This window comes from Octopus bimaculoides, chromosome 3, assembly GCF_001194135.2.
Source record: "Octopus bimaculoides isolate UCB-OBI-ISO-001 chromosome 3, ASM119413v2, whole genome shotgun sequence".
NCBI lineage: Eukaryota > Metazoa > Mollusca > Cephalopoda > Octopoda > Octopodidae > Octopus > Octopus bimaculoides.
Window position 1 is genome coordinate 103209267 of NC_068983.1, and position 27500 is coordinate 103236766.

General features: G+C 34.4%; 1 protein-coding gene across 3 annotated transcripts in view; it reads right to left on the reverse strand.

Moving 5' to 3' along the window:
* Positions 1-2418: 2418 nt before the first annotated feature.
* LOC106878243 (nuclear hormone receptor family member nhr-48) overlaps positions 2419-27500 on the reverse strand; it is a 329560-nt gene continuing 304478 nt past the window's right edge. For all 3 annotated transcript variants that reach the window (XM_052966399.1, XM_014927414.2, XM_014927413.2), the window contains 6 exons: positions 13181-14391; positions 10468-10573; positions 9632-9773; positions 7887-8017; positions 6296-6388; positions 2419-5230 (listed from right to left, as the gene is read on the reverse strand). In XM_052966399.1, the coding sequence (XP_052822359.1) occupies positions 5070-5230; positions 6296-6388; positions 7887-8017; positions 9632-9773; positions 10468-10573; positions 13181-14391 (1844 nt within the window). In that variant the 3' untranslated portion in view covers positions 2419-5069. The remainder of the gene's footprint in view (positions 5231-6295; positions 6389-7886; positions 8018-9631; positions 9774-10467; positions 10574-13180; positions 14392-27500) is intronic.

Genomic DNA, 27500 nt, shown 5'->3' on the forward strand with positions numbered 1-27500 from the left:
AAAAAAAAAAAAAAAAACACACACACACACACACACGCATTTCATGAATTTCTTCCAGATTGTAATTATTTCCACCTTTTATGAAATGTTCCACTTCAGAAAAAGTTTAATAAGTCTAAAGTTATATCACGCTGACAATTTAAAAAAAGAATGAAACAGTGCTATACATGATTGCCACTGACTAGATATCTTAAGAACTTTGCAACAAGAATGAAAAAAGAAAATGGAGCATTCTGTATGTTTTCCCATATACTTCCTTAAATTCAGAATCAAATTTCTAATCTTGACAAATATTATGAAGAAATGATTATCTTCCTTGTAATAACTGTCCTCCAGAAGACAACATGTGAAAGGTGCTTCTTATGGTATGATCAAATGGCAATTTCTTTTAGGTTCCATATCAGTCAACTGACAGATAGAAAGGCCTACAAATTTAGTTCCTCGCCCATTGGAGTCACTGATAATTTGACAATATCAATAAAACAATGTATTTCAGTCAGTTACAGATTTATTTTCTTTCCTTCATAGAGCTGTCTCTCTTTCTTATAAATAAATGCTTTATACATTTTAGATATAAATCATTATTTCTTTTAAATTGCTGTTCTTAGGTCACACTAACATGCCTGTGCATGTGTGCACACATATGGAAACATGCATACATATACATACATGTGTGTATCTAAACATGCACAATGTGTAAAGAAATGCTTACCCCCTAACACTATCCTGCTTTTGTCTCAATTTCTTGGCCCTGTTAAAATCACACAGGGAATTATCAAAAGAGACTATAAAATTTACTGCCTGTTTCACATGATATAATATTATTTTATATGTATATTAAGTATTATATCTACACTTGGTTGCAACAGAAGTCTCCAGAATCAAAAAAATTACTACACTAATAGTTTCAAGGTTAGTTGAAAATAAACCTTGCAATTAATCTGAATTATAGGGATTACTGATGATAAATTTTCTACAAATATTTAAAGGATAGAAGTAATCAACTTTTACAGCTTTCATATTATAATTATAATCATAGTATAAAAAAAAAACAAAAAGAAACATGACAATTAGACAAGGTATTGTGAAAATGAAATACTAACTGTTTCATTATGCAATGCGCAGGTGTTTTATAACCCAACGAAATTAATCTGATTAAAGCAATTAATTATTGTTAATGTCGGGGATATTGTGTATATATGTATGTGTGAGAGAGAGAGAGAAGGTGAAGGGGATTTGCAAGTAAGGAAATGTATACATTAACAAAAGAAATAAACGAAGTGATAGGAAAAGAAAAAAAAAAACTGAAAAACTTTTAAAGTGAATAAAACAAACTGATCTGGTGTAATAAGAAATTTTTCTTATACTGCTATATAATACAACTAATAATAATTCATTCAAATTTTGGCACAAAGCCAGCAATTTTAGGGAGAGGGAGCAAGTTGATGATAACAACCCCAGTACATGACTGGTGCTTTATTTTATCCACCCCAAAAGGATGAAAAGTAAAGTTGACTATGACAGGATTTGATCTCAGAACAAATGCTGCAAAGTATTTTGTTTGATGTGCTAATGATTTTGCCAATCCATCATCTGATCCTGAGAGGGATAAAGGCAAACTTAACTCTGGTAGGATCTGAAGCCAGATCATAAAGAACCAGAACAAATACTACAAGGTATTTTTCTGACATTCTAATGACTGTCAATCTGCTGATAATTCTTTCTACTACAGGCACAAGGCCAGCACTTATCTTTCTTTTTTTTTTTACGGTGGAGTTCTAGTCAATTATATTGATCCCAGTGATTGACTGGTACTTATTTAAGTGAGCCCCAAAACAGATGAAAGGCAAAGTCAACCTTGGCAGTATTTGAACCCAGACAGGCAAAATACCGCTATGCATTTTACCTGGTGTGCTAATGATCTACCAGCTTGCTACCTTGTTAGTATTAATAATGACAATAATGGTTTCAAGTTTTGGCACAAGGTCAGTAACTTCAGAGGAAGGGGGTAAGTTGATTACATTGACCCCAGTGCTCAGCTGGTACCTATTCTATCGACTCTGAAAAGATGAAAGGCAAAGTCAACCCCAGTGGCATTTAAACTCAGAACATTAAAGATGGACACAAAATGCTGCTAAGCATTTTGTCCAGCATGTTAATGATTCTGCTAGTTCATCACCTTCTTAAAAAGAAGATGTAATTCACTGTTCAACCATTCCACTAATAGAGTGAAAGAAAGGTAAACAAGGCACTGGATAGTGCTGAATTGAAGCTTGAGATAAGTAAGAACAATTTATTTTTTTCTTTATTTCATTAGACATGGAGACTATTTACTGTCCACTAATTGTAATAATGATGCAAGAGAACGTATGGATTAGGGGATAATGAATGTGAAAATAAAACAAAAATAACTTTAAATTAATTTTTAAAAAGAAAAAAATTTTTTTATTTTAAATGTAAAAACAAAAAGACAAAAAATAAAATAAAAGATATAACCCCTATATATTTAATATTTTTTATTTTAATTTTTTTTTGTAACTGCTGGTGAGTGGCTGGCAACACACAAAATGGTGGGGGTGGGGAGGGAATATAAAATAAACAGATTACTTCTGTTTATGGTAGAAGGAGTGGGGGTGAGAGAAAGGTTGTAACAATAATAAAAAAAAATATATATTAGAAAGTAAAAAAAAAATGTGAGATTGATTAGTTTAAGCCAACACAGCTTATATATGCTGTGTGTTTTTTCAGTGATTTTAGCTGAGTTAGTGAGACAAATAGTAGAACTTTAAAAAAGTATTCCATCAAGAGAAACACACACATACACATACATACATGCACACACATATACATGTTCTACTGAGTTCTCTTTGATGCTCCCTCATTGCAAAGAGATTACCAAGAAGGAAAAAAAAAGCATGATCTATAAAAATATCAAATATGAACCAAAATGTATGGTATTTAATGCAAGCAAACAAAAGACTTCTTCAATGCATATATGGTTTCTGAGCTTATAAAACAAGACAAAAATCCAGTCGTTTGTTTGATATAACGTTTGGTTGTGTAAGACAAGAATCCAGTATTGTAAATACTTGTCATCTTCTCAGATGTACAGACAGACAGGCAGGCATACATACACATACATGCACACAATGTTACATAGTCAGTCCACTGCAGACCAAAGTAACAAGAATTTAATGATGACTACGAAACTTTGTTTAATATGGAGGAACCTCTATTAATATAATGACTTGACGAACGAGTTGTTTAGAATATTACGATCAACTGGTTGAGAATTGGGACTCAACCAGATCCACTCTACCACTTGACTGCCATATAACATAAATGAATGCTTTTAAAAGAATATTGGCAAGATTTTTTTTTTCCCTTTTCTTTTTCTTTCTCGGCAGAGTGGGGGGTGCCTGTTGCTTTTGTTTACATAAACTGAATGATACAGATAAAAATTTCAATAAATCTATCAGAAATTGAGCACTGGTTGATAAATTTAGGATATGCAATGTTAAGCTATGGCAGTTTCTACATTCCAATCATTATTATCATGCTAATCAAAATGTTTCAAGATAATAATAAATCAATAACTCTGAAAGGAGAAAGAATTGTACAGCTCAATGTACATAATAACTGATAAAAATCTGATATTTTAATCACTTCCCCTTTTCTAGTTAAATAAATTTACAAAAAGAACATTTTTTATTTATGATTGAAAAGATGGAAAAAAAAAAAGAAAAAAAAAAAAATTGAAACCTTATTGTAGAAAAAATTTGTTCTGATATTTTAATTTTCTTGTGTGCATGTGTGTGTTGTATTAGTGGGTACAAACAAACCCATTTAATAGAAATATGCTTGTGCAATCAGTTTCCAGCTAACAAGAAAGATTTATTTATCATTTGTAATTTAGTAGTTGTAGTGGTAGTAGTAGTAATAATAATAATCGTAATAGAAATAAGCATTTGAAAATAAGACCAAAAAAAAGTCACCACTTGTCATTTAAAAAAAAATTGCAGCCATAAACGGAAATGATCAGCCCAAAATGGAGGAAAAAAGTGGAAATAAAAAAAAAATTGATGAAAATATTAAAAAAACAATGATGACATTTTAAATATTGAGGCTTTTCATATCAATTCTGCAACCTGCTTGCTGTTTGCAGTGTGCAGACTCTGGCAACAACATCAGTTGGCAGTGAATTACCATAAGGATAGATATGGTAGTTTTTATTAACGGAATGACTGATCTTAGGTTCCCTTCTGGTTTTGTAATGTTAAAGTCTTTTGCTGCAAGTATTCACATAAAATGACTTTTCATAGAAAGTGTATGTGTGTCTACATATCACACAAACACACATACATACACTTACACGCGAATGCACATTTATACTCACACACAACTATAGAGAAATACATACACCTTATGATTCTGTGAATCAGAACAAAATCTATGTGTGAATACATAATATGGCTACTGGCTTTATCTGCATTCTGTTGTGGGGTGGGGAAGGAGGAGAGAATAACACATGAGGGCATAATAGAATAAAAAGGGAAGAAAACAATTTTAAAAATTAACATAAAAATGTCTTTTATAATACAATACTTAAAGCCAGTTTGCTGGTCAGTTGTGTTGATGTGTATATATATATATACATATATATATATATAACATATATATATATATATATATATATATAACATATATATATACACACACACATATATACGTATGTCCATGTGTATGTATGTAAATTGTAGTCAGTTTATCAGTTCACCTGAATTTATATACCATTATATACCATTCTGAATATCAAATCAACAAAATAAGAAACCTCTCTTCCAGAAAGGTTAACAGGTTTTTTTTTCATGCACAGAGTGAGTAATCAGTGCAAGAAGAATTCACAGAAGATCCTGGCAGTTTGACGGCATTTCTCTATATTCCCTGGTTTCCCTTGCTTTTTTTTCTCTTTTTCTTTCCTTCTGTAGTTTATACCAAGTCCCATTCTTCTCGTTCTGCCTTTCATGTGAATATGTAGACAAGGCTGTGTTTCTTTTTCTGTGTTGGAATTACACTTTGTAATCAAAAACTTCTTTGTGTAATTCGGGGAAATCAAACTGGCTGTGTATCGACCGCATGCGAATGTTGTTGAGCGACATGGCATGCTGGTGATTAAATTCGCGAAACATTGGAATTGTTCGGATTAGATCATTGAACAAAGTATCATAATCTGTAAGAAATGGAAACAGAAATTTTAAACAACATACAGAAAGGAAAATTAGAATTATACAAAAATCTATTAGAATATTACATCAGTGTAAAAAAAAAAGAAAAAGGTATTTATTAAAGATAGGAGATATCAGTAGTTAATCAACTTTCAGGCCAACAAAGGCCTTGTACCATATCTTAATGAGAATTAAACTTCAGAAAGCATAGTGGATTCCAATACTACAAATACACAACTAGTCATACTCTAAGGGATAGAGTTAATTAGAATATAGAGTAGAAAGTTAAATTTCTGTAAAGAATAAACTGCTAGATTAAATTAACTCTTTTGTTACTATAGTTCTGAGGAAATATAATGCCTTTGTTCCAAATAATTTTGAAACAGATGAAGAATTTAGAAAAATAACTTTGTTATTATTATGCTGATGTTTAGAACATGATATTTTGATGGAAGGTTTTAATTTAAAGAATTTTAAAACAGGGAGTCTAACATAGAACTAGAGGCAGTCTTAGGTAGGTTGGTAATCAAGAGTTAAAATGTCAAACAGGTGGAAAAACAAACTCAACAAAACTTTAAGCATAAATACAAAAATATAAAGACTATTTTTGTGAAGTTCTAATTATCTTTTAACTCTTTCAATTTCAAAGACAATATTACAAGAACATTTTAATCCTAAATTTGTGATTTTTCTCTCACAGTTATTTACAATACAATATCATTTTAATTCATTAATGAATTCAAAATGATATTTACTCTTCATTAGAATCCTCATCATCATCGTTTAATGTCCACTTTCCAATGCTGACATGAGTTAGATGGTTTGACATGGAGCTAGCTAGCAGAGAGCTGTCCAAACACCAACTGTTTGTAGAAACCATGCCACAACAGACTAGCTCCCTGCCAGCCAGCTCCATGTCACACAATCCAACCTATGTCATCATGAAAAATAAATAAATAAAATAAAATTGGGGCCAAACTTTTAGAGACGCAGATTTGACATTAGGTTTCACTCACCACTGGCAAATTTTAATTTTCATAAAACAGATGACTAGAAAAAAAATATCTTACCTTTATGGTTAGATTTCAGTTCATTATATAATGCTTGTAAAAAGAGTCCCTGTATTTTAGAAACTGCTTTAACTCCAGAAAGATTTTGACGATCTGAAAAACAGAATTCATTCATTTCAATTTAGATTCTATTTATTTTAAATTGATCTCCAAATCTATCAAATTGATAAGAATTGCTCAATTAAAATCATGAAAAGAAACTAATATAAATAAATCCAAATTTAACCATGCTACATAACTGCAAACATAATTTAGCAACACCCACTCCTACCACCACTGTCACCACCAAATAATAAAAAAAAACACATCAAAATTTAAATGATTTCAACTGAGTTACAAAGATCAAAACTAATAACATTATCCTGATATGTTTTCTTAATTATCTTTGAGACAAAAGGAGAGAATTATTTTCAAACCAAAATCCTGTTCCAAATACTTGTAACAGAAGGAATTCAGTTGAAAACACTGGAAGACCAGCTAGTGGTATTAAACTGGTTGATGAATTATGCCTGGCACTCAGGAACTCAGACTACATAGGGTCACAATAAACACCACAAGGTATTCCAGTTTGATGCCATACCAAGCAATAAATGCACTGGACTGGTACTTTAGTTTATCAACCTTGAAAGGATAAAAGGCAAAGATGATCGTAACAGGTTTTGAACTTAGAAAACTGGAACAAACACTATTGTCAGCACTCCGTCGCTTACGACGTCGAGGGTTCCAGTTGACCCGATCAACGGAACAGCCTGCTCGTGAAATTAACGTGCAAATGGCTGAGCACTCCACAGACACGTGTACCCTTAACGTAGTTCTCGGGGATATTCAGCGTGACACAGTGTGGCAAGGCTGACTCTTTGAATTACAGGCACAACAGAAACAGGAAGTAAGAGTGAGAGAAAGTTGTGGTGAAAGAGTACAGCAGGGTTCGCCACCATCCCCTGAAGGAGCCTCGCGGCGCTTTAGGTGTTTTCGCTCAATAAACACTCACAACGCCCAGTCTGGGAATTGAAACCGCGATCCTATGACCGCGAGTCCACTGCCCTAACCACTAGGCCATTGCGCCTCCACAGGAACAAACACTATAAGGCTCTAACAATTCAACCGAAAACCTCCCACTTTCTAGTAGTATGGTTGTGAGCATCAAACATGAAAATCTCTAGAAATGCTATCAATTTCAGAGCAGGTCACCGTATGTTATTATTACACAAATACAAGTCGGTGAGCTAGAAGAATCGTTAACATGCCAGGCACAATGGTTAGCAGCATTTCAACCGTCTTTATGTTCTGAGCTCATATTCCACTGAGGTCGACTTTGCCTTTCATCCTTTTGGGGTTGATAAAATAATTACCAGTTGAACACTGGGGTTGTTGTAATTGACTTAACCCATCCCCATGAATTTTCAGGCCTTGTGCCTATAGTAGAAAGGATTATTATACAAATACAAATAACTATTGCTATATTGGATCAGTCAGTGAAGGTTCATGAAGTTTAAGAAGCATTTACATAAAATCAATAACATTTATAAAACATACAAAAAATAACCTATATATATATATATATATATAAAGAAATATAATGTGTCATTACCTGGACAAATTATCAAAACAGCTGTAAAGAGACCAATTTCCTGATCAGATAACTTCAATGGATTAAAGGTTTCTGCCATTAAGAAGAATTCTTCAAGAAACTTTCCTAGTGGCATTTCCCGGATTACTTCCCTGAAATGATAAATTAAATAATTATTGAATTTTTCATTACAACAGCAGAATTCGATGAATTTTGATGAAAATGTTGAATGAAGCTCACATGTGACAACGTGTCTACTCAAACTAAATTCGGTTTGCATTGAATGCTTAGTAACAACTTTAACCCTTTAGTGTTTAAACCGGCTATATCTGGCCAAAATATTCTACCTGTTTTAAGTAAAAACTGGTCAGATATGGTCTTTCATAGCTACCTTACAGTGTCATTTCAAAATAAACAATAACATCATTGAAATCTCAAAGCCATGAAATATCGCAGGATTAACTTAAAATGGTGTGAATACATAAGCTTTATATCTGACAGAATCTGAATGCTAAAGGGTTAGATGAACAGTTATGGCAGATACCAAAAACAAGAGAAGATCTTAATAATGTACTTCATTAGCCATCTTCAATAAATGAGCAGAAGTGAATCATAAATGTAACTTCCTACCAGAACTTTCAGAAGTCATGAAAGAAACCTCACAGAGGTCCAGTGGCAAAGCCCCCTAGACCAGAAACCATTCCTGCATCCTGTTTCCCATGCTGGCATGGGTTAGACATCATCATGAATGGCTATGCCCCTTCCATGTCAATAACAATCATCGATACGCTATAGGCAACTCCTGTGTACTGGAACATCTAAAACAAGTGCTTCTACCAGAGAGTCAATGTGGCTTCTGTGCTAATCACAAGGACTGTCAACATGACTTTAGCAGCAAAACTACTCCAAGGGAAATTTCAGGAGTAGCACTACAGCCTCTAAACCTAATAAAGGTTTCACGTGGTTAGTAGAAACAGTTTAAGGAAGACAATGGGAAAGTTTGGTTGATCTGACAACTTGATGACTTATGGTGGGCTGTGTTGGATGATGGAGAGGCATTTGATGCATTCTCAATAACAAATGGCATTGAACAGGGCTGTCATAGCTTCCACATTTTTCATTATAATGTTTTATGGCTGACTTAGTGTCAACAACATTAGGAGAGAAAATATGTAAAGACTTAAACCATACTAGCATGGGAGCATGGATGTCCAATAGTTACAGCAAAATGAAGTAGGAGATTCTAATATCAACTAAAAAGGTGTAACTATAATTTTTCATGATTCCATTAACTCTTCAATCAATAATACTAACCATATTCAATAATTACTAGTTTCTTGTTACTAAGCAACAACAAAGGCCCTATGTTTTAGAAGACATTGTAAAATTCATAAAACCTAGTTTAATGAGCTGTAATTTTCATGCCTTTGTCCAAGAGTGTCAGTAGGATAAAAGAAGTAAAATGATTTAAAAAAGAAAACAAACTGTGATCCTAGTATGTCAGTGGTTTATCCAAAAACAATCATAAATATCCTGAGATTTTTACTAAGAAGATTGTACTCATGCATTATCAACATATTCTTGGTTTTTAACTCAATGTCTATAAGGATTTTTGTCCATTAGTTATTACCATTTATTCACCCCACTACAAACATCATCATCATGAATGGCTGTGCCCCTTTCATATCAGTAAGAACTAGCAATACTCAACAGTTAACTCAATGTAAGCCTTTGTAACACACAGTGCACAGTAGAAATCAGTTTACCTTGGACATTGCATCTTCATGTCAGGATCAAACATGGTATAATTTTGGTGGTCAACAAGCATACAAAATCTTGCTAACATCACCTCAAAGGTTCCTTGCTTGATCAACTTGATTTGGTCCTCTTGGTCAATTTCAGAGAAACCTGGAAAAAAAGGATAATGCCAATAAATAGAATTAATAAAATCAATGTGAGATTTATTTTCTTAACGCTATGTAAACAGAATCCTGCTCCCAGCCTCTGTAGCTATAGGGCAGCCTGCCCTCAACAACTTGTAGCTATACTACAGCCTGCCCTCAGGTCCCTATAGCTATAATATATCCTTTTTTCAATTCTCTGAGGAAAGAAAATTGAAAACTTGCTTCATAAGCTAGGTTTTTGGTGGTGGTGGTGGTGGTGGTGGTGGTGGTGGCAGTTTAACATTTAGCTTAAATTTTATGGCATTCATAAAATGTGAGACAAATATCATGGACAAGATGCCAGTCTTTCATTGGTAACTTCTTGAATATCTGATAGCTACTTTAGATGGTTAACTAAATTAAGGCATTGTACAGAATTAAGAGTAGTATTCAAGACCACCAACAAACCTGCTCAATTTTAACAAGAAACTTGAAGCTATTTGTAAGAAAAGAATTTAGATGGGGAGTGAGAAGAAATTAGATGAGGTGTGTGTGTGTGGTTGGGGGGTAGAAATAAAAATAGAAAATGGAAGAGAAATATTTGTGTGTGTGTGTGTACATGTGTCATAGAAAGAGGCAAGGGCTAGAAGGAGAATGAAAAGAAACTTGAGAGAGAAGGGATAAAGATAGAAGACAGAGGTTAGAATAACATTACTTACCAGGTAGCCGCTTGCAGAACTGGACAACATTTGTAATCTCAGGCACCATGTTTGTTAGAAACTGTCTCCACATAAGATCTGAGGCACTATTCTTACCATCCAAAGCCTAAGTGAAAAAAGAGAAGAAAGTGGATTCTTCAATTCAATTTCATTTAATTAACAATGTGCAAAGTTGAGAAGATTTAAGTGGGGTTTGGTGCTACAATAGCAGCCAAATTTCTCTTAAATTATACCCAACCATCTTAAAAAGAGTGCACATCAGATCATGTAGTTCTAATTATTCCTAAAAAGATGGGATGATTGTGGTGTAAATGTATTTGGTCTTAGGTCTGTTTGATCAGAATTGACTCATGCTAAAACAACAATATGAACTCTTTTGATACCGACCCACCTGAGACCGTTCCAGGTTCTATGGTGCAAATTTCATGATCTAAACCCTCCATCAAAATTTTATGTTAATTTATGTTCCAAACATCAACTTAACTATGACAAACATATTTTAGCAAATTCTTCATCTTTAAAATCAACTGAAATAGATGCAGTGCATTTAAACAGAAACATGGTACAAAAAGTAAAGCTTGAAGAAGGATGGATGTGAAAAACTGCTAAACCCAAGATATATTACTTCCATAGTGCTTCTATAACACAAAATGTTATGAGATTCACCAAGACATATAAGATACTAGGTGCCATATATGAAAGTAGCACATAATTTAAATATTAAGTCACATGAGGGTAACTTACTGAAAGTGAAAAAGAAATTGCAGCCCAAGTTGAACATACATAAACTCAATAACCACAGTAATGAGTCACTTACAAACAACAAACTGATTTAAAATATAATTCATGATATTAATGATAGCTTACACAGGCACAAGCCGACTAACAATTGTTTAATTGAAACTCTGAAGGATGAAAGGTGAATTTTGAACCTGGTACAAATTGATCTCAGATGATGATGGATACATTTATAACTCTATCCCTTCCTCCTTACAACAGTTTGCAAAGCAAGTGGTTACTCTCTAAAAGATGCTGAATGCACCTGTATCCAAACCCACCTCATTAGTAACAAGCTGGACAGTTTGTAATGGCAGTATTAAGCCTTCTTTAAAGCAATTTTCAGGCATTCAAAAGAACTTAATGTCAAGTAGTTTGAAGAACATCTATTACACAAAAATAAGAGTGCTAAAATATCACCAGATGAATTACTTTTGTAAGCTTTAATCTTTCTTTAAAGTAGGAAGAAAAATGTTCATATGTGATCCGTCTACACTATAAAAATACAGGGGAGATTTCTACATCAACAGTCATTTAGTGCCTTTTGTAAAGTTCATTATGTTGCAAGCATTTGAACCAGAAAAGTCCCTTCTTTGCTAGTGTTTTTCCCCTGCAGACACTGGTCTACAAATGTTCAAGCTGGGTAACAAAGATAACAGTCTAAACCTACAAAAATCATGAACACTGCTCTTCCACTCTTGACTAGCTCATCAAAAAATGAGGGACAATACAGAATGAAAAAACACTAATTTGTATATTCTTCAACACTTTCAGGAAATTTTTCTGATCCATAGTTCTGTTTTTGACAACAAAAAGAGACTAACACTTATGAACAACTGGATTTTCCTTTTTCTAACTGGTAACATTCTATGTGCATGAACTCATGAAATAAACTTTAGGAAAATCCAAAACCTGTACCAATCTTATATTGTCACAAATTCTAGAATTAAGGAATGTTAACATTAAGTCGAGTGCCATAATTTAAATTCATTCAGATGTGCCATCAACAATGTCATAACCCCCATCAGTTTTACATATTTTTTCTATGCAAGTTCTACAATTTCCATATGATGTCATAGAAATCCAATCCTTTCTTCAGGTTTTTCCAAGCTATTTCTTCAAATCTTTCTTGATTAACATTTTTGATCAACTCACTGTTTCTCTCCTAGCAAGATATTACATCTAAACCAATGTAGCTATATCTCTTGCATAAATTTGCATATTTTTTAATACCCAGTAACTCTCAATTTAAGTGTGCTCATATTTCCAAATAATTTAACATACTACACCATGGATAATATTGAATAAAATTTTTCACTGATTGCTATAAATTCACTGCTATTTAAGAGTGTTTTTTAACTTCTATAAATTTCATAGTCTATCATTAACACACAAAAGAACCAATAGTTCATGTAACTTGTTTATTTATATAACTTTCTTGAGATATGGATATTTATGCAATCCCAGACTGTATTGGAATATTGAACTTGTGAATCTAATAGGCATTCTTGTTTTCAGTTTAATAACAAACCTTGAAAAAATTAACTGAGTTGAACACCAAGTTTCACCTATTTTAAATGTTAAATTAAACAATTCTGGTGTTGGTATTTGATTATTCATGTACTGCTGAAAATATAGTAGTTTGTTTTGATAGCACAGTTAAATCTATTTGTCTTAGTTAAACTAGATAAGAAATAGATAGCAAGTTGGAAATTACTCTATGGAGGATATCATCTTATCCAGGAAGTAAAACTTGCTTTCAAATACAGGTAGAAGTACTGACTTTATAAACTATAGAAAAAAGATTCAATATTTTAGAGAAATCAAATCTAAATATGAAAAGAATTCTCAAATTGATTGGCAGATCGAAGGAAAATATAAAAAAAAAAAATCGAAGTAAATGAATTAGATTGAATAACCTGAGTAAAAAACTCACCTCCAATAGTTTGGTTTTGTTTTCTTCCCATTTTGTATAGGCTTCCACAACAGCTTCATGAGTAACTCGACAAGTAACTCTGTGAGCTTCAACAATTGTTATTGTTACCTGCTCAATCAACTTCCTCCTGGCTTCAGTTGGTTGCTGTCGTCCCTCATCAATAATTTTATCTAGGAGTTTGGTCATAGGTTTTTGAGTTGCAATACTGCAGGGAGAAAACTTTGATTCTACCTTTATCATTGGCTGAGATTCCTCATAAGATGTTGGGGTCTGGGGCGTGGGGGCTGCAGATGAGGTAGAGTTGGGGGTTTCAGGCATAATGAAGGCAGGTGGGCTCATGTCCTTGTTACTGCTAACAGTAGTCAACCTTTCTGGGCAACTACCAGTAAGTCCATTCTGTAGTCCATTACAGACATTATTAGGTGGACCAGGGGGAAGAGTATCTGCTATACCATTAATAACACCACCACCATTAGCAAGGACATGACAGATGTCGTTGGATACAGCGGCTTTTGAGATACCATTGGGAACTAATGCTGAGGTTGTGATACCATTTATTATATTGGTTGGCAAGACACTAGGTTGCACTGTACTGGGGGTACTGTTTTCAACTGGTTCAGTCTTGGTTCTAACACCATTCAAATGAATGATGTTGCTATTATTACAAGTGACAGCAATAGTGTGAGTGCCATTGCTAACGTTGCTATTGTTTACATTGTTGTTAGTATTGCTGTTGCTATTGGAACAACTTGGAGTATTCGCACTAGCTGGAGCAGTGGTTGTACTACTATTGGTAGTCGTAGCTGTGGTGGTGGTGGTGTTGCTGGTAGTGTTGTTGTTGTTGGGCTGAGGTTGTAGATGTACAGGTGACTGGCTGCTGCTGCTGGCTGGGCTATTCAGACTGGAGTAACCAGATTCTACCCCATTGGGAATGCTGTTAGTTGCTGCAGGGTCAGGCTTATTATTTGCATGGCTTGAGTTGGAGTTGTTGGCGTGCTCTTTAAAGCTGGCCTGGGCAGCAGCAAGGAACGCTTGCATGAGTTCAGACTTAAAGCTGCCATTAGTTTGAATGAGTTTCTGCAGATCTGCCATACTTCTGTGGTTCCCACTAAGTGGTAATGGGTAAGGAGCAATAGGAACGTTTGTAGTATGAGATTTGGATTCCCCGTTGGCTTCTTTCAGACGCTTTGGACGCCTGCCAAGTCTTGATGCTGCAACAGAGCCAAAAAAAAATTTTGAAAGTTAGTTTATTGGATGTCAAACAATTCTACAATTTCTCTCACTCAAATTCAAAAAATTTCTTTTTTTTTTTTTAAAAGTCATACTGGATAAGTTGCAAAATATCTGCAAAACAACTGTAAAAGCAATCTACTTATGGTTAAGTGATAACTTATATATGGCAGTGCAGATTTTACTCTATTTCCAGTTTTTTAGTAACCATAGTGCTAAAGTCTTAATTCTTGATCATTTTATGGGTGAATTTTAATGGAAAACTGATTCACATAACTCAAAGAAATTTTATTGTATTTATGAAACAAGTTACCAAAGGACATAATCACAAAAGCCTTTTACTAAAATCTCCCTGTATATACGTACTTAGCTACACTGACAATATGTTACTCTCAAGTGGCTTGGCATTAAACTTAAATTTGATAGTATTATAGTTCCTTTAAATTTGAAAGTTTTCCTTTCTCTCAGTGATGTAGAAAATAAATATATTTACATACGCTCCAGCATGACTACAGCTAAGAAGGTGAAACCAATATGGGTAAAGATAGCATACAACAGTCCACTGCTTGATGAAAGCTTCAAGTTTTTTGACATTCCATTAACTCAAAGCTGTGATGCTAAACAGATACTGACCAGCCACAATGTCAGCTGGGTGGGCCAGCACAACATGAAATAAAGTCCTTTGTTGAAGGATACAATTGTCCTAGACAAGGAGAGAGAGCAAATTGCTTAACATGCACCTTTTCAATGCTAATATGATAATAACTGAAATATCTCTATTGGACCCATTTAAAACTGGGTGCCAGTTTATATGAAAATGATATGATACAACACTGCTGCCACATTAAATAGGCATACACATACACACTGATACATATTATATAGCTTTTAACTTTTTTGTTGCGGTGGTAACTTTTACTAAGGACAGAGTATTCATCAGAACTATTCTAATGTGAAGTAAAGCTTGGAAAAATTGTACAAAGTTGTCCATCACTTGTAGGAATGACTGAATAGCTGAAATTAGACAAAACAAGACAAAAAAAAAAAAAAAGGGCAATTTTCCTGTATTTTTTCAACAGATTAGGATCAATAAACATGCTGATTTTTAATAGTCTTCAAACCACTTACACACATGCATGTGCACACAACCACTCTCTTTCCTGCTCTATACTCACAAATGTGACTATATATCATTATTTCGAAATAACTTTTACAGGACTACTATCAAAAGTTATTCCCCTTGCATTTAACTATAAATTAAATATATACCTTGCTCTTTACTTGAAAAAAGAAAAAAAAAACAGTGATAGAATGTAGAAATAGTCAAATATGGGAAGGAGAAAGAAATGCTTTATATTAAGTGTTCCCACTCTTTACATTCCAAGTTCAAATCCTGCAATGGTCAACAAACTAAAGTACAGTCAAGGAACTCGGGTCTATTTTCTTAACTTATAATCATGACCATACATTTATTGGGGGAAGATATCAGTGTATCACTGGTATTTATTTTATTGATGATGCAGAGTTGAAAGGCAAAGTAGATGCTTAATTCAACTGTACACAGATCTTTAAACAAGAGAGGAATCGGGGTGAAGACAGAGAGCAAGCATGCACATGTACTCGAGCTGGCATATGCACCCATAGCTACTGGTTATATGCACTTGTCATTTGTTCGTATTCATTTCTTTTCCAGAAACAAAATTATATAATTGTCAGTAGTAGCAGGCCACCCAGAAAATAAAGAAGTAAAAGAGGGAAAATGACAAGAAAGACTGCTAAGGAATAATGCGCTCATATCTGTAACTGGCTCAAACTATTTCAGTAATATCCTAAAATGCCTTTCAACAAACAAAATAAAGGGGTTTGTTAACACATACAGAAAAAAACAAAAAAAACACCTACTTTGAAAAAATACTTTTTTTTAATATTGACTTGGTAACCACAAACATGAAAATATGGAATGCATGGTGCATGAAAGCCATTACAGAACACCTTACACCCATGACTAAAAACACTGATAAAATAAATAATGATATTGGAATTATATAGAAATGGTATATTAGGAAAGAAATGAAGGTGCACCTGGTTCATATCTGCAAAATATTGCAACTGTGCATGGAGTGTGTGTGTGTGTGTGTGTGTGTGTGAAAACCCATGTAAAAATACTGAAGCAAAATTTAAAAGAAAAGTAAAAAAAAAAACAAAGATATATAAAATTCATTATCAAATCTTGAAACCTCTGCTAATATTAAATTATGAATTTAATGGTAAGGGGTGAGTGTTTAAACTCTCATCCCTTACAAAAGAAAAGAGTGTGTATCAGGTAAAATGATGAAAATGAAACAGAAATGAGAGAGAGAGAGAGCGAAAAATGTGACAGAAAGTAAGAACTAAATAAAAGTGCCTTACCCACTTAAGATGGTGAGAAAGGTTAAAGAAGCTGATTATTCATCAAAGCAATAAAGTGAAGGTTGACTTGACTCAAATATATTTAGTTTTTCTTCTGTTCTTAAGACACAAATCTGATAACTTGTAATCATAAAGAAACATTTCAGAATTCAGTAAATTGCATTACAGAAAAATAAGCTGTGCAGAGCAACCACTTGTTATATGGGCAGCCAGTCTAGATTTCCTCAACCTGTGGGGCAGACAGCAATTACCAATAGCCTTTCCCAGCTTTTATATTAACTGCTAGACACACTTTCATACTGGACCGACCGACCGACTGACCAGCCAGCCAGCCAGCCAGCCAACCATTTACCACCTACCACTATATAGCTAATGGCCCTTTACTCCACCTCTTTGGGCTGGAGAAAGGGGTGTGAGAAATGTTTTTAGAAAGTAGAGGAATTAGGCTGGGTTTATGAAATGTAAAGGAGAGGGAGAGGGAGAGAGAGAGAGGGGGAGGCCAGTTTCCCAGTGAAGCTACCAACCAACATGATGACAGTCCTCACTGCTATCACCATCTCCCCTTCCCAGACATTAAGCCACCTATCTATTCATTTCTATTGCCATCTATTCATCTAGCTATCTCTCTTTCTATGCATTTATTCTTGTATTTAAAGTTAATTAGGAGCTTTTAATAATCCTTGTAAGCACTTGATTGAAAATTAAAAAAAAAACCTACCGATAAGTAATAAGACAAAAGAAAAAAAAAGATTAAAGTACAAATTCTCCTTTAAATCAAATATTTACATACAAATGAAGACTGACTTTCAACACTAATTACTTAGAAATACATACAAATATGTTTTTGTTGTTATTGTAAAAATAGACTGAATTGAATGAGAACACATAAAGCTAACCTTCACAGAAACAATAAAGTTTTAAAATTGCAATTTTATTTTCTTCACACAGACAGGGACATTAGGTTGGTAAGTACATAGATGAAAATTATGAGAACAAGCAACAGATAGGATAATAAAGACTCAAGTGATAATCGTAAAATACAAGTTCAGATAATAAAAGCTCTTTTTATCTTTTACTTGTTTCAGTCATTAGACTGTGGCCATGCTGGGGCACTGACTTAAAGAATTTATAGTCGAATGTATTGACCCAAGAAGTTTTTTGAAGCCTGGTATTTATTCTATTACAGGGACATAAACACACCAACACCAGTTGTCAAGCAGTAGAGGGGTGAGGGACAAACAGACACACATACATAGATATATGTATGTATCTATGTTTGTATCTATATATAACACACTTCTTTCAGTTTCTGTCTACCATATCCACTCACAAGGCCTTGGTCGGCCTGAAGCTATAGTAGAAGATACTTGCCTAGGGTGCCATGCAGCGGGACTGAACCTAGAACCATATGGTTGGGAAGCAAGCATCTTAACACACAACCATGCCTGTGACTGTGTAACATTTCTTTCTTTCTCTTAATATGTTTATATCCAATCTGCCTTAATGTTCATGTTTATATTTACTATATACTGATTTGCTTTTAGAGTAATCACAACTATGAAGAAAATTAAAGTTCCTTTATCTGCTACAGTAAAAGATTGTAAAGGTTTAATAATGCTCATTAGTAGTATCACTTTTTTATATTTATTAAGTATAGTTTATATATGAGCAGAAATATAACTGCTTTTACAATATTAGCCCTAATTACAACCAAAGAAAGGTTTAGAGGAGAAACAGGAGATAGAGTTCTCCTTTTAGCATTCAGATTACTCTGTCAAATCTAATACCTATTAATTCACATTGTTTTTGAATTCATCATGCATTATAACATACCTTCAAGATTTTGATGATGTGACTTTGTTTTTAGAATGACATTATAGGGCAAGATCTGGCCAGTTTGAAGATAAGGTAGGGAGAATATTTGGGTCTAACATGGCCGGTTTAAATGCTGAAGGATTATTGCTAGGAATGTAGCATAGGCAGATGGAAAGACTGTGCCTTCCATGATGTTAAAAATGATAATAATAATAATAATATTTGTTTCTAGAACAGGTGCAAGGCCTTAAATTTAGGAGGTAGGGATAAGTTGATACCATTAAGCCCAGTTTTGATTGGGGTTTTATTTTATCGACCCTGAAAGGATGAAAGATGAGAATAACTCCAGCAGGATTTCAAACACAGAACATAGAGCCAGAACAAATAACACAAAACAACATTTTGTCTGATGTTCTAATAATTCTGCCAGTCTATCAATAATAATAACAACAATCCTTTCTCCTATAGGCACAAGGCCTGAAATTTCGGGTGGGGTGGGGGTGGGGTCGATTACATAGGCCCCCAGTGCTCAACTGGTACTTATTTTGTTGACCATGAAAGGATGAAAGGCAAAGTTGACCTCAGAATGTAAAGACAGACAGAATGCCACTGAGCATTTTGCCCAGCATACTAATGATTCTACTAGCTCACTGCCTTAATAATAAAAATAATAATGATGATGATAATAATTGTTTCTAATTTAGGTACAAGGTCAGTCAATTAAATCAAACCTAGCACTTGGCTATGACTTTATTTCATCTATCCTGCAGGACCATGATTGATTATGAAGGCTATAATGGGTCAAGGAGAGTTGTGGCTGTCTAACTCGTGGAACAATGATAATGAAAAATAGCTGGATGATGATGATAAATAGTATTTTCATAGTTAATGTAGGTAACCTTTATTTATACACATTCTACTAGAGTGAAGGTTGTTTAAGTATTAGGCCAATTATGCATCATGGAGCAAAAATGTAAGGGAGAAGTATGGTGGAGGACAAAATAAGTATTCATGCAGACTTATTTATCATTGTTTCACTGCATAAGAAACTGGATTCACACACATATGTACATGAATACATATATGTAATACATATGGAAGCAGATTTTAACATATTTCAAGTGTGAGTGTTCCTTAATAATAATCCTTTCTACTACAGACATAAGACCTGAAATCTGTGGGGAGGGGGTAAGTTGATTACATCAACCCCAGTACTCAATTGGTACTTAATTTAACAACCCCAAAAGGATGAACGGAAAAGCCGACTTAAGCAGAATTTGAACTCAGAATATAAAGACAGATGAAATACTGCTAAGCATTTTGCCCTGGAGTGCTAACAATACTGCCTGCTTTACAAAAAAAAAAAAAAAAAAAAAAAAAAAAAAAAAAAATAATAATAATAAAATCCCTATCTGGTTTGGAAATTTATGATGGACTCTTCAAAATGATTGTGATGGGTTCCTATTATTGGCTAGTGACGTTCTGTTGGCTTCAGAACACATAAGCAATATCTTCAATAAAGCAGACTTATAATGTGCCAGGATTGAAGTGTACACACTACAATGAACTTGCAGTTTATGGTTGAATACACAAGTAATTCTCTTTTATGTTATTTTTGAAAATTATTGTCAAAGCTTATAAATATATTGTTGTTGTTTTGGCTCCAAGTCAACTCTAATCCAACAGACCTATGACTGATCATAGCTTTTAATTCTCTGAAACACTCTTTCATTCGTACATTGTGTATTTTGTATATTTACGACATAAGCCAATGTTTTCTTACATTTCTAAGACGATGGTATATGTGCAAGGGTGGGATGTATTTTGAGGTGGATTTGGTTTCTATATCTAGCAGTAAAGCACTCCCATTGGTATTGCTAAATTACATTGTATTAAATGCAAAATAATCAGCAATCGATTCATACTCCCCAGCTAACTGAAGACTTGTAACAAAGATAGAAAGTAATATCTGAATCACAACCTCAAATCAATTCTGAGTTCAGAACTGAGTTGAACTCATTCTGAGTTCAAATACTGTTATAGTCAACTTTGTCTTTCACTCTTTCAGGGTTGATAAAATAGAGAACCAATCAAGTATTGGGGTCAATGTAATCAATTAACCCAACAATCTAAAAAAATTGCTGACCTTGTACCAAACTCTGAAACAACCATTAAAGGTGTTGAGCGGGTAGAATCGTTAGAGCATCAGACAAAATACTTAGCAGTATTTCTTCAAGCTCTATGTTCTGAGTTCAAATTCTGCCAAGGTTGACTTGGCCTTCTTGGTGTCAATAATACAGATATCAGTTGAGTACTGGAACTAATATAACTGACTTAACTTCCCCCTAACATTGCTGGCCTTGTGCCAAAATTTGAAACCAAAATATAAAAAAATAAAAAATGCACTATGAAAAGAATTACCAATATAAGTTAAATACTTTTATTAAACTGACACAATATAATCCAAATAGAATGTCTTCAGTACTGATAATGCTAGATTAGAATATAAATTGATAAAGTACTAAAACTTTAATAACAATAATGACAAGACACAAGATAATTCTGTACATTAACTGATTAGGTTATTTCCCATGGGAGGATTGCTAAGTCAGCCTGGATAGAAAATTATCACAGATGATATCATATACAAGAACACCCACCATCACCACCACCACTAATATCTAAAGAAGAGTATCTCTTAATACTCTAGAGACAGCTAATAAACTGATCATGTGTACGTTTGACTCACTTTCAGGAAGTTCATGGAAATAAAGCTGTTCAAACAGGAAAATATCGAATTCCTCTGGTTCCGGCACTGATTGTGTTTAATGTGAGAGTATGCACTTATTGGAGATGACAGATAAAAATATTGCCATCAGATACTGTAAGGACACATTGCTGGGAATAGTCTGCATTTATTTAACTGAAAACAAGCTGTTTAAATTTTAAACAAATTTATATCAGTAACTACCACTGACGTAACTCTCTCACCTTCTCATTTCGTTATTGAAAAGGTATTAATTTAACAACACAAAGCTATTACAATGTTTCCCTGGTGAAAACTAAAACAATGTAAAACATGGGACTACCTAGCTGCATACCCTTTACAACCACACACACACACACTAGTTACTTCTATGGCTTCTCACTTTCCACACCCTCCACATCAACTCATCACCCAGTTCTTCTCCCAGGAACAGTAACTTAGCTGCAATTCCCAATCACATTCACATTTCCATCAGGCATTGAAACAGATGTTTCAAGTTCAACATGAACGACATTAATCTCACCATTCAGACAGAGTCTGCAAATATTATGGGCTCTGTCCCTCCTCTTTTGATTACCGTATAGAAATAGGAGAAAGTGCATCTGTAACAGTAACTAGTATGGGTTTCTTGCAAATTTTTATCAAAATTAGGTGTAGGTGTGACTGTGTGATTAAGTAGCTGACTGTGCAACCATGTGATTTCAGGTTCAGTCGACTGTGTGGCACCTTGGGGCAAGTGTCTCCAGCTACAGCCCCAGGCTAACCAATGCTTTATGTGTGACTTTGGTACACAGAAACTGTGTGGAATCCCATCATATACACATACTATTACCTGAAACAGTTTGATTCAGCTCCATGTAATTTAAAGTTTTGCATGCTTCTTACAGGAACTTAGCTCATTTAGGCTCAGATTACAAGTAACCTGAGCCTAAATGAGCCAGGCCTCTCTCTGTAAGAAACCTGCAAAACTTGAAGTTACATGGAGCTGAATCAAACTGTTTTGATGTAACTCCTACTAAATATATTGAATGCCTTTTTCTATTCTTTGTCCACTCACCTGTGTGTGCGCGCGCACATGCGTAACATCATCATCATCAGCATTTAACATCTGTTTTCCATGCTGGCTTGGGTTGGACGGTTTGACTGAAAACTGACAAGGGCATCCTGAGGTAGAAACCATGCCAAATCAGATTGTAACCTGGATGCCCTTCCTAATATCAACCACTCCAGGAGTATAGTGGGTGCTTTTTATGTACTAGTTACGAAATAATGGCATCTGCCAGGACTATGATCTCACTTGGCTTGACAAGTCTTCTCAAGCACAGTATATTGCCAAAGGTCTTGGTCACTGCTTCTGTGAAACCCAAAGTTCGAAGGGTGCTTTTTACATGCCAGGCATGCGACACTGGCATTGGTCACAACTATAATCTCACTAGGCTTGATGGATCTTCTCAAGCACAGCATATTGCCAAAGGTCTCGGTCACTTGTCATTGCCCATGAGGTCCAACATTCAAAGATCATGCTTCGTCACTTTGTCTCATGTCTTCCTGAGTCTATCTCTTCCAATATATATATATATATATATATATATATATATATGTTTAACTAAAATCCTTCAAGACGGTGCATCAGCATTGCCACCATCAACTGACTGAAACAAGTAAAAGATAGATAACAACAGCACACACAAATGCTCTTAATAACTCTGGGTGGTAATTAAAATTTACCTCATTAAAAATACCTATTTAAAGTAGTTAAATCACTTTGGAATGTAATTACTTTAGACAAAACATAAAAGTGATATTTATAATGGAAATCATTGTATATACTTATATGAAGTGGCACACGAGAGAATCTAAAACCTTAGGTATAGCCGAGTGGTTAAGAAGTTTGTTGTGCAAGTTACATAGCCATGTCTGAAATTACACAACTCATGTGTATTAATTTGTGCATGTGTGTCTGCCACCCACTGGTTTGTTTACATTCTAGTAATTCCGTGTGAAAAAAGAAAGATAGAAAAAAAGAAGAGCAACTGATAAAATTAAGTATTGGGGTTCAAATCGACCAACTAAACATTTCAAGGAAGAACTCCAGTATGACCACAGTTCAATGACTTAAGCAAACGAAAAAATAGAACTGTAAGCAAAGCATATATACACACAGATACACCCACCACATACACGTTATATAACATAATTGTAACAAAATAAAAGAAATTATTATTGGGATATTAAAGGGACTTTTGAATCACTCAGTGTACCTGTTACCTAAATTCGTTAGTATTTTCATAATGACCGTCACTGTTTGGTAAAAGTTAAAACTAATCAAACAAATTTTTAAGCTAAAAACAAAAACACTAAGTTTTTAGAAGTATAAACAAACATTGTCAATAGCTTAATGTATTTAAATTCTGATACACAAATGTAAAATTTAAAATATTTTAAAAATAGCAATGTTATCGACTATGTACTAAAACAAGTGACTATCATAAACGTTCTTAAAAATTAGAAACTATTACAACACTAAGACTACCATTAAAAGAAGGGAGGTAATTCTTAATGCTAGTTTTCGACAGCTGTTTTGTCTGGTGGGGATGCCAATCTGAAGTAGAAAAATTTACTTTTCATAGCAGAATTTAATGTTTATACATATTGCCAATGTGTGCATGAGTGTGTTCTTGAGATTTATATTTCTCAGCTACACAAATCCTTCATAAATTTCTTGAGAACAACACAATCAACTTAATATATTTATGCATACATACACACATGCACATGTACGTAAAACACACACACACATATTCCTCATTCCAGCATGCCTCAACATTTTGAACTGTTAAGCCCCTACAAAATATTTTCTCTCAGTCTTTTTTCCTCTCAATCCTTTCTGTCGAAGAGCGTCGGCTCGAAATGTCAAAGACTTTTCTATTCCTCCAGGGCATCAAATTAACACATTGGCTTCTTCCCTCACCTGTCTTCATCTCATTTTCTGTAAATTTGAACTATATATATATATATATATATATACACACACACACACACACACATACAAGCATACATATAAACAAATCTGTACACACACACACGTATGTACTGAAAGCTAACATGCAAGAAATACATATTTTTGTCAAGAAATTTGTAATGCTCAGAGGATAAGGTGCTGCTTTTCAATACTTAAAACAAATGTGTGTGCACGCGCGCATTTGCACACACACCTGAGTGAGAGAGAAATGTGCAGCCTAGCAGTTAGGGGTATTTATTTCATGGTTATACTGCGATGAGTTCAAATTCCTGAATGGGGCAGCACATTATGTCCTTCAGCAAAGCACTTTATTTCCCATTGCTTAAGTCTACTCAACTGAAAATGATACAAGCCAAGAGCTGGTGCAGCTCTCTCTCCTTCCAGCTGTCACATCTTTAATGTGCAATTAGGTCAAAGAGTGAGAAAGTGGACGGAGAGTTTATGCCTGCTCGCATCTGCATAGGCATGTAAAACAATTAATGAAAGTATAGTACATGTTATAAAACTATGTTAGTTTTCAGGTAACAGCTGGATCTATATATTTCAGCTTTTACTTGTTTCAGTCATTCACACACTTATTGTAGCAGTCCTTCAGTTTTTCTAAACCCTGTAAAAGAACTTGGAAGGCTGGACCGCCAGTCAGGCCTTTCATGATACCCTTAAAGCCAGGAACTTTTCTGTCAACCAAATCTACTCAGAAGGCTTAGGTCAGCTTGAAGATATAATCATAGTGTAATACAGTGGTACTGAACCCAGAACCATGTGGTTGTGAAGCAAACCTCTTACCACATAGCCACACATGTGCCTATTCATTCTTTATACATTCTGGTAGATTCCAATGTAGATATCTGATCAAGAAATACATATGTCACAATGATCCATTAATTTTATTATTTCCAAGTTTTAGGACAGCAGAGTGGCAATGAAATGGAAGTGTGTTGGAATAAATTCTTTGTGTTATTTAGTAGCACAACTCTTCAAACTTTTTTTTTTTTTTGTATGTGAATGCTGCTTGTACAAACTTTGTCATTGTCCTTGGGAGATTGATTGATGATAATGAGGATTGTATATACACACATACATACACACACACACAGACCTTATGCAGATGTTTCCAATGGGAAAATATTCAGCTTCTGTCCCTTCTTCCTCTGACTAACTTATAAAGAAATGTACTCAGAATAAATTGAACGACCACATTTCTGCTCTTCCAAAATGATAAAATATTTCCTATTCTCTTGTCTTGGAGACCACCAAATACCTCTTGCAGTGAACACTAAAGATAGCTATAAAAATACTAACATCAACCAAGTTAGTGTGTGTGTAGTTAAGAAGTTTACTTAGTAACTATGTGTGACCTTGTGAGCATCCATTATAACCCCATCCTTGTGAGTGAATTTGGTTGATAGAAACTGAATAACGCCCACTGTATATGAATATATGTGTGATTATGTGAGACTCCTTAAATTGACATCACATTCTAATTGTGAAGAAATATTGCTACACAAGCAGTTATGTATGAGTTGTTTGTATTTGAAAGATGACAATAAATGTTACTTTGCTTGGAAACAGGTGAGGGTTGGCAACAAGAAGAGCATCCAGCTGTTGGAAAAAAAAAGCGTATAAGTTTTGTCTGAATAGTGGCAGTACAGAAAAACAAACATTGCGTGCATGTATGTGTGATGTACTGTGATGGTAAGATTAACAAAAAAGCACTATCTGGTGAGAAATAAATATTATTTAATAGACACAATACATGTTTTATGTGCTGCTAATGGTTTCATATGTTGAGAAATACTTCATACATATATTTATTTCATGGTTATACTGCAAGGGGTTCAATTACTGAACAGGGTAACACGTTACATCGTTCAGCAAAGCACTTTATTTCCTATTGCTTTAGTCTACAGCAGGACAAAGGCCTCAGTATGTTCTTTTCACCAACCATGGTCAGATGTGGAGGCTGTGAATTTAAGCTTGACAGCATACTGGTTTGATGAACCTACTCTATCACACTGGCTCGACAGAGGGCAGCAGTTTTATAATCTTACCCAGGAGTAGTTAAGTCAAGTACATCAACCCCAGTGCTCAACTGGTACTTATTTTATCAACCTCAAAAGGATGAAAGGCAAACTTAGCCTCAGAGGAATATGAATTCAGAGAGCACAACGATGAACAAAATATCACTAAGCATTTTGTCTGGTTGCTAACGATTCTGCCAGCACACTAACCTTAGATACGTGTGTTGTGTGTGTGTGTGTGAAATGGAATTTGCTGAGGCAGGTTTTCTACAGCTGGATGCCCTTCCAGTTGCCACTTGTTTCTGTAGAAAGTTGAACATGAAAGACTATGTTGGTAGATTGGTGACACTCATTTACAACTGTTATGTGATGTCAAGGAGAAACTAACTCATACACATTCATGCAGCCATGTATACACATACACACACAAAAGGCTTCTGTTAGTTTCCATCTATAAAATCCCCTCACAAGGTTGGTTCTGTTGTAGAAGACACTTCCCAAGCATGCAATGGGATTGAACCCAAAACCATATGGACTTCTTCACAACACAACTATGCCTGCTCCCTGTGTGAGTGTGTGTGTTTGTACATATGTAGTTTAAATTCCTTTCCATCACTGGCCAATTCAATTAAGCATTTTATAATGATTTCTGTAAAAAAAAAATATCACAAAAGTATCACTTTTATGTTTTCTTTAAATATTTTATAATGTATTTTTAACTCTAAACCTGTCAAATGACAGAAAACCATCTACGTAAATCATAGAACAGCTAAACTGACAGCAAATGAAAAGAAAAAAGAACATTGGTAAAACGTGTGATTTGGTTTCACTCATTCACTTACGCACTCACCATCATATATACATCTCACAAGGACCCTTTCCTTTCTCATTAAATATATTTTAGCTCCATGATCAGAGGTGTGTGTGTGTGTGTGTGTGATTTGCTCCAACCAACAAATGAAGACGACAGAGAGGTAAAAGTGAGTTGATAGTTAAAAAGATTTCTCATGTGCAGTAAAGTTAGTTGGAGTGTGGGAACATTCCCTTACAGTGTTG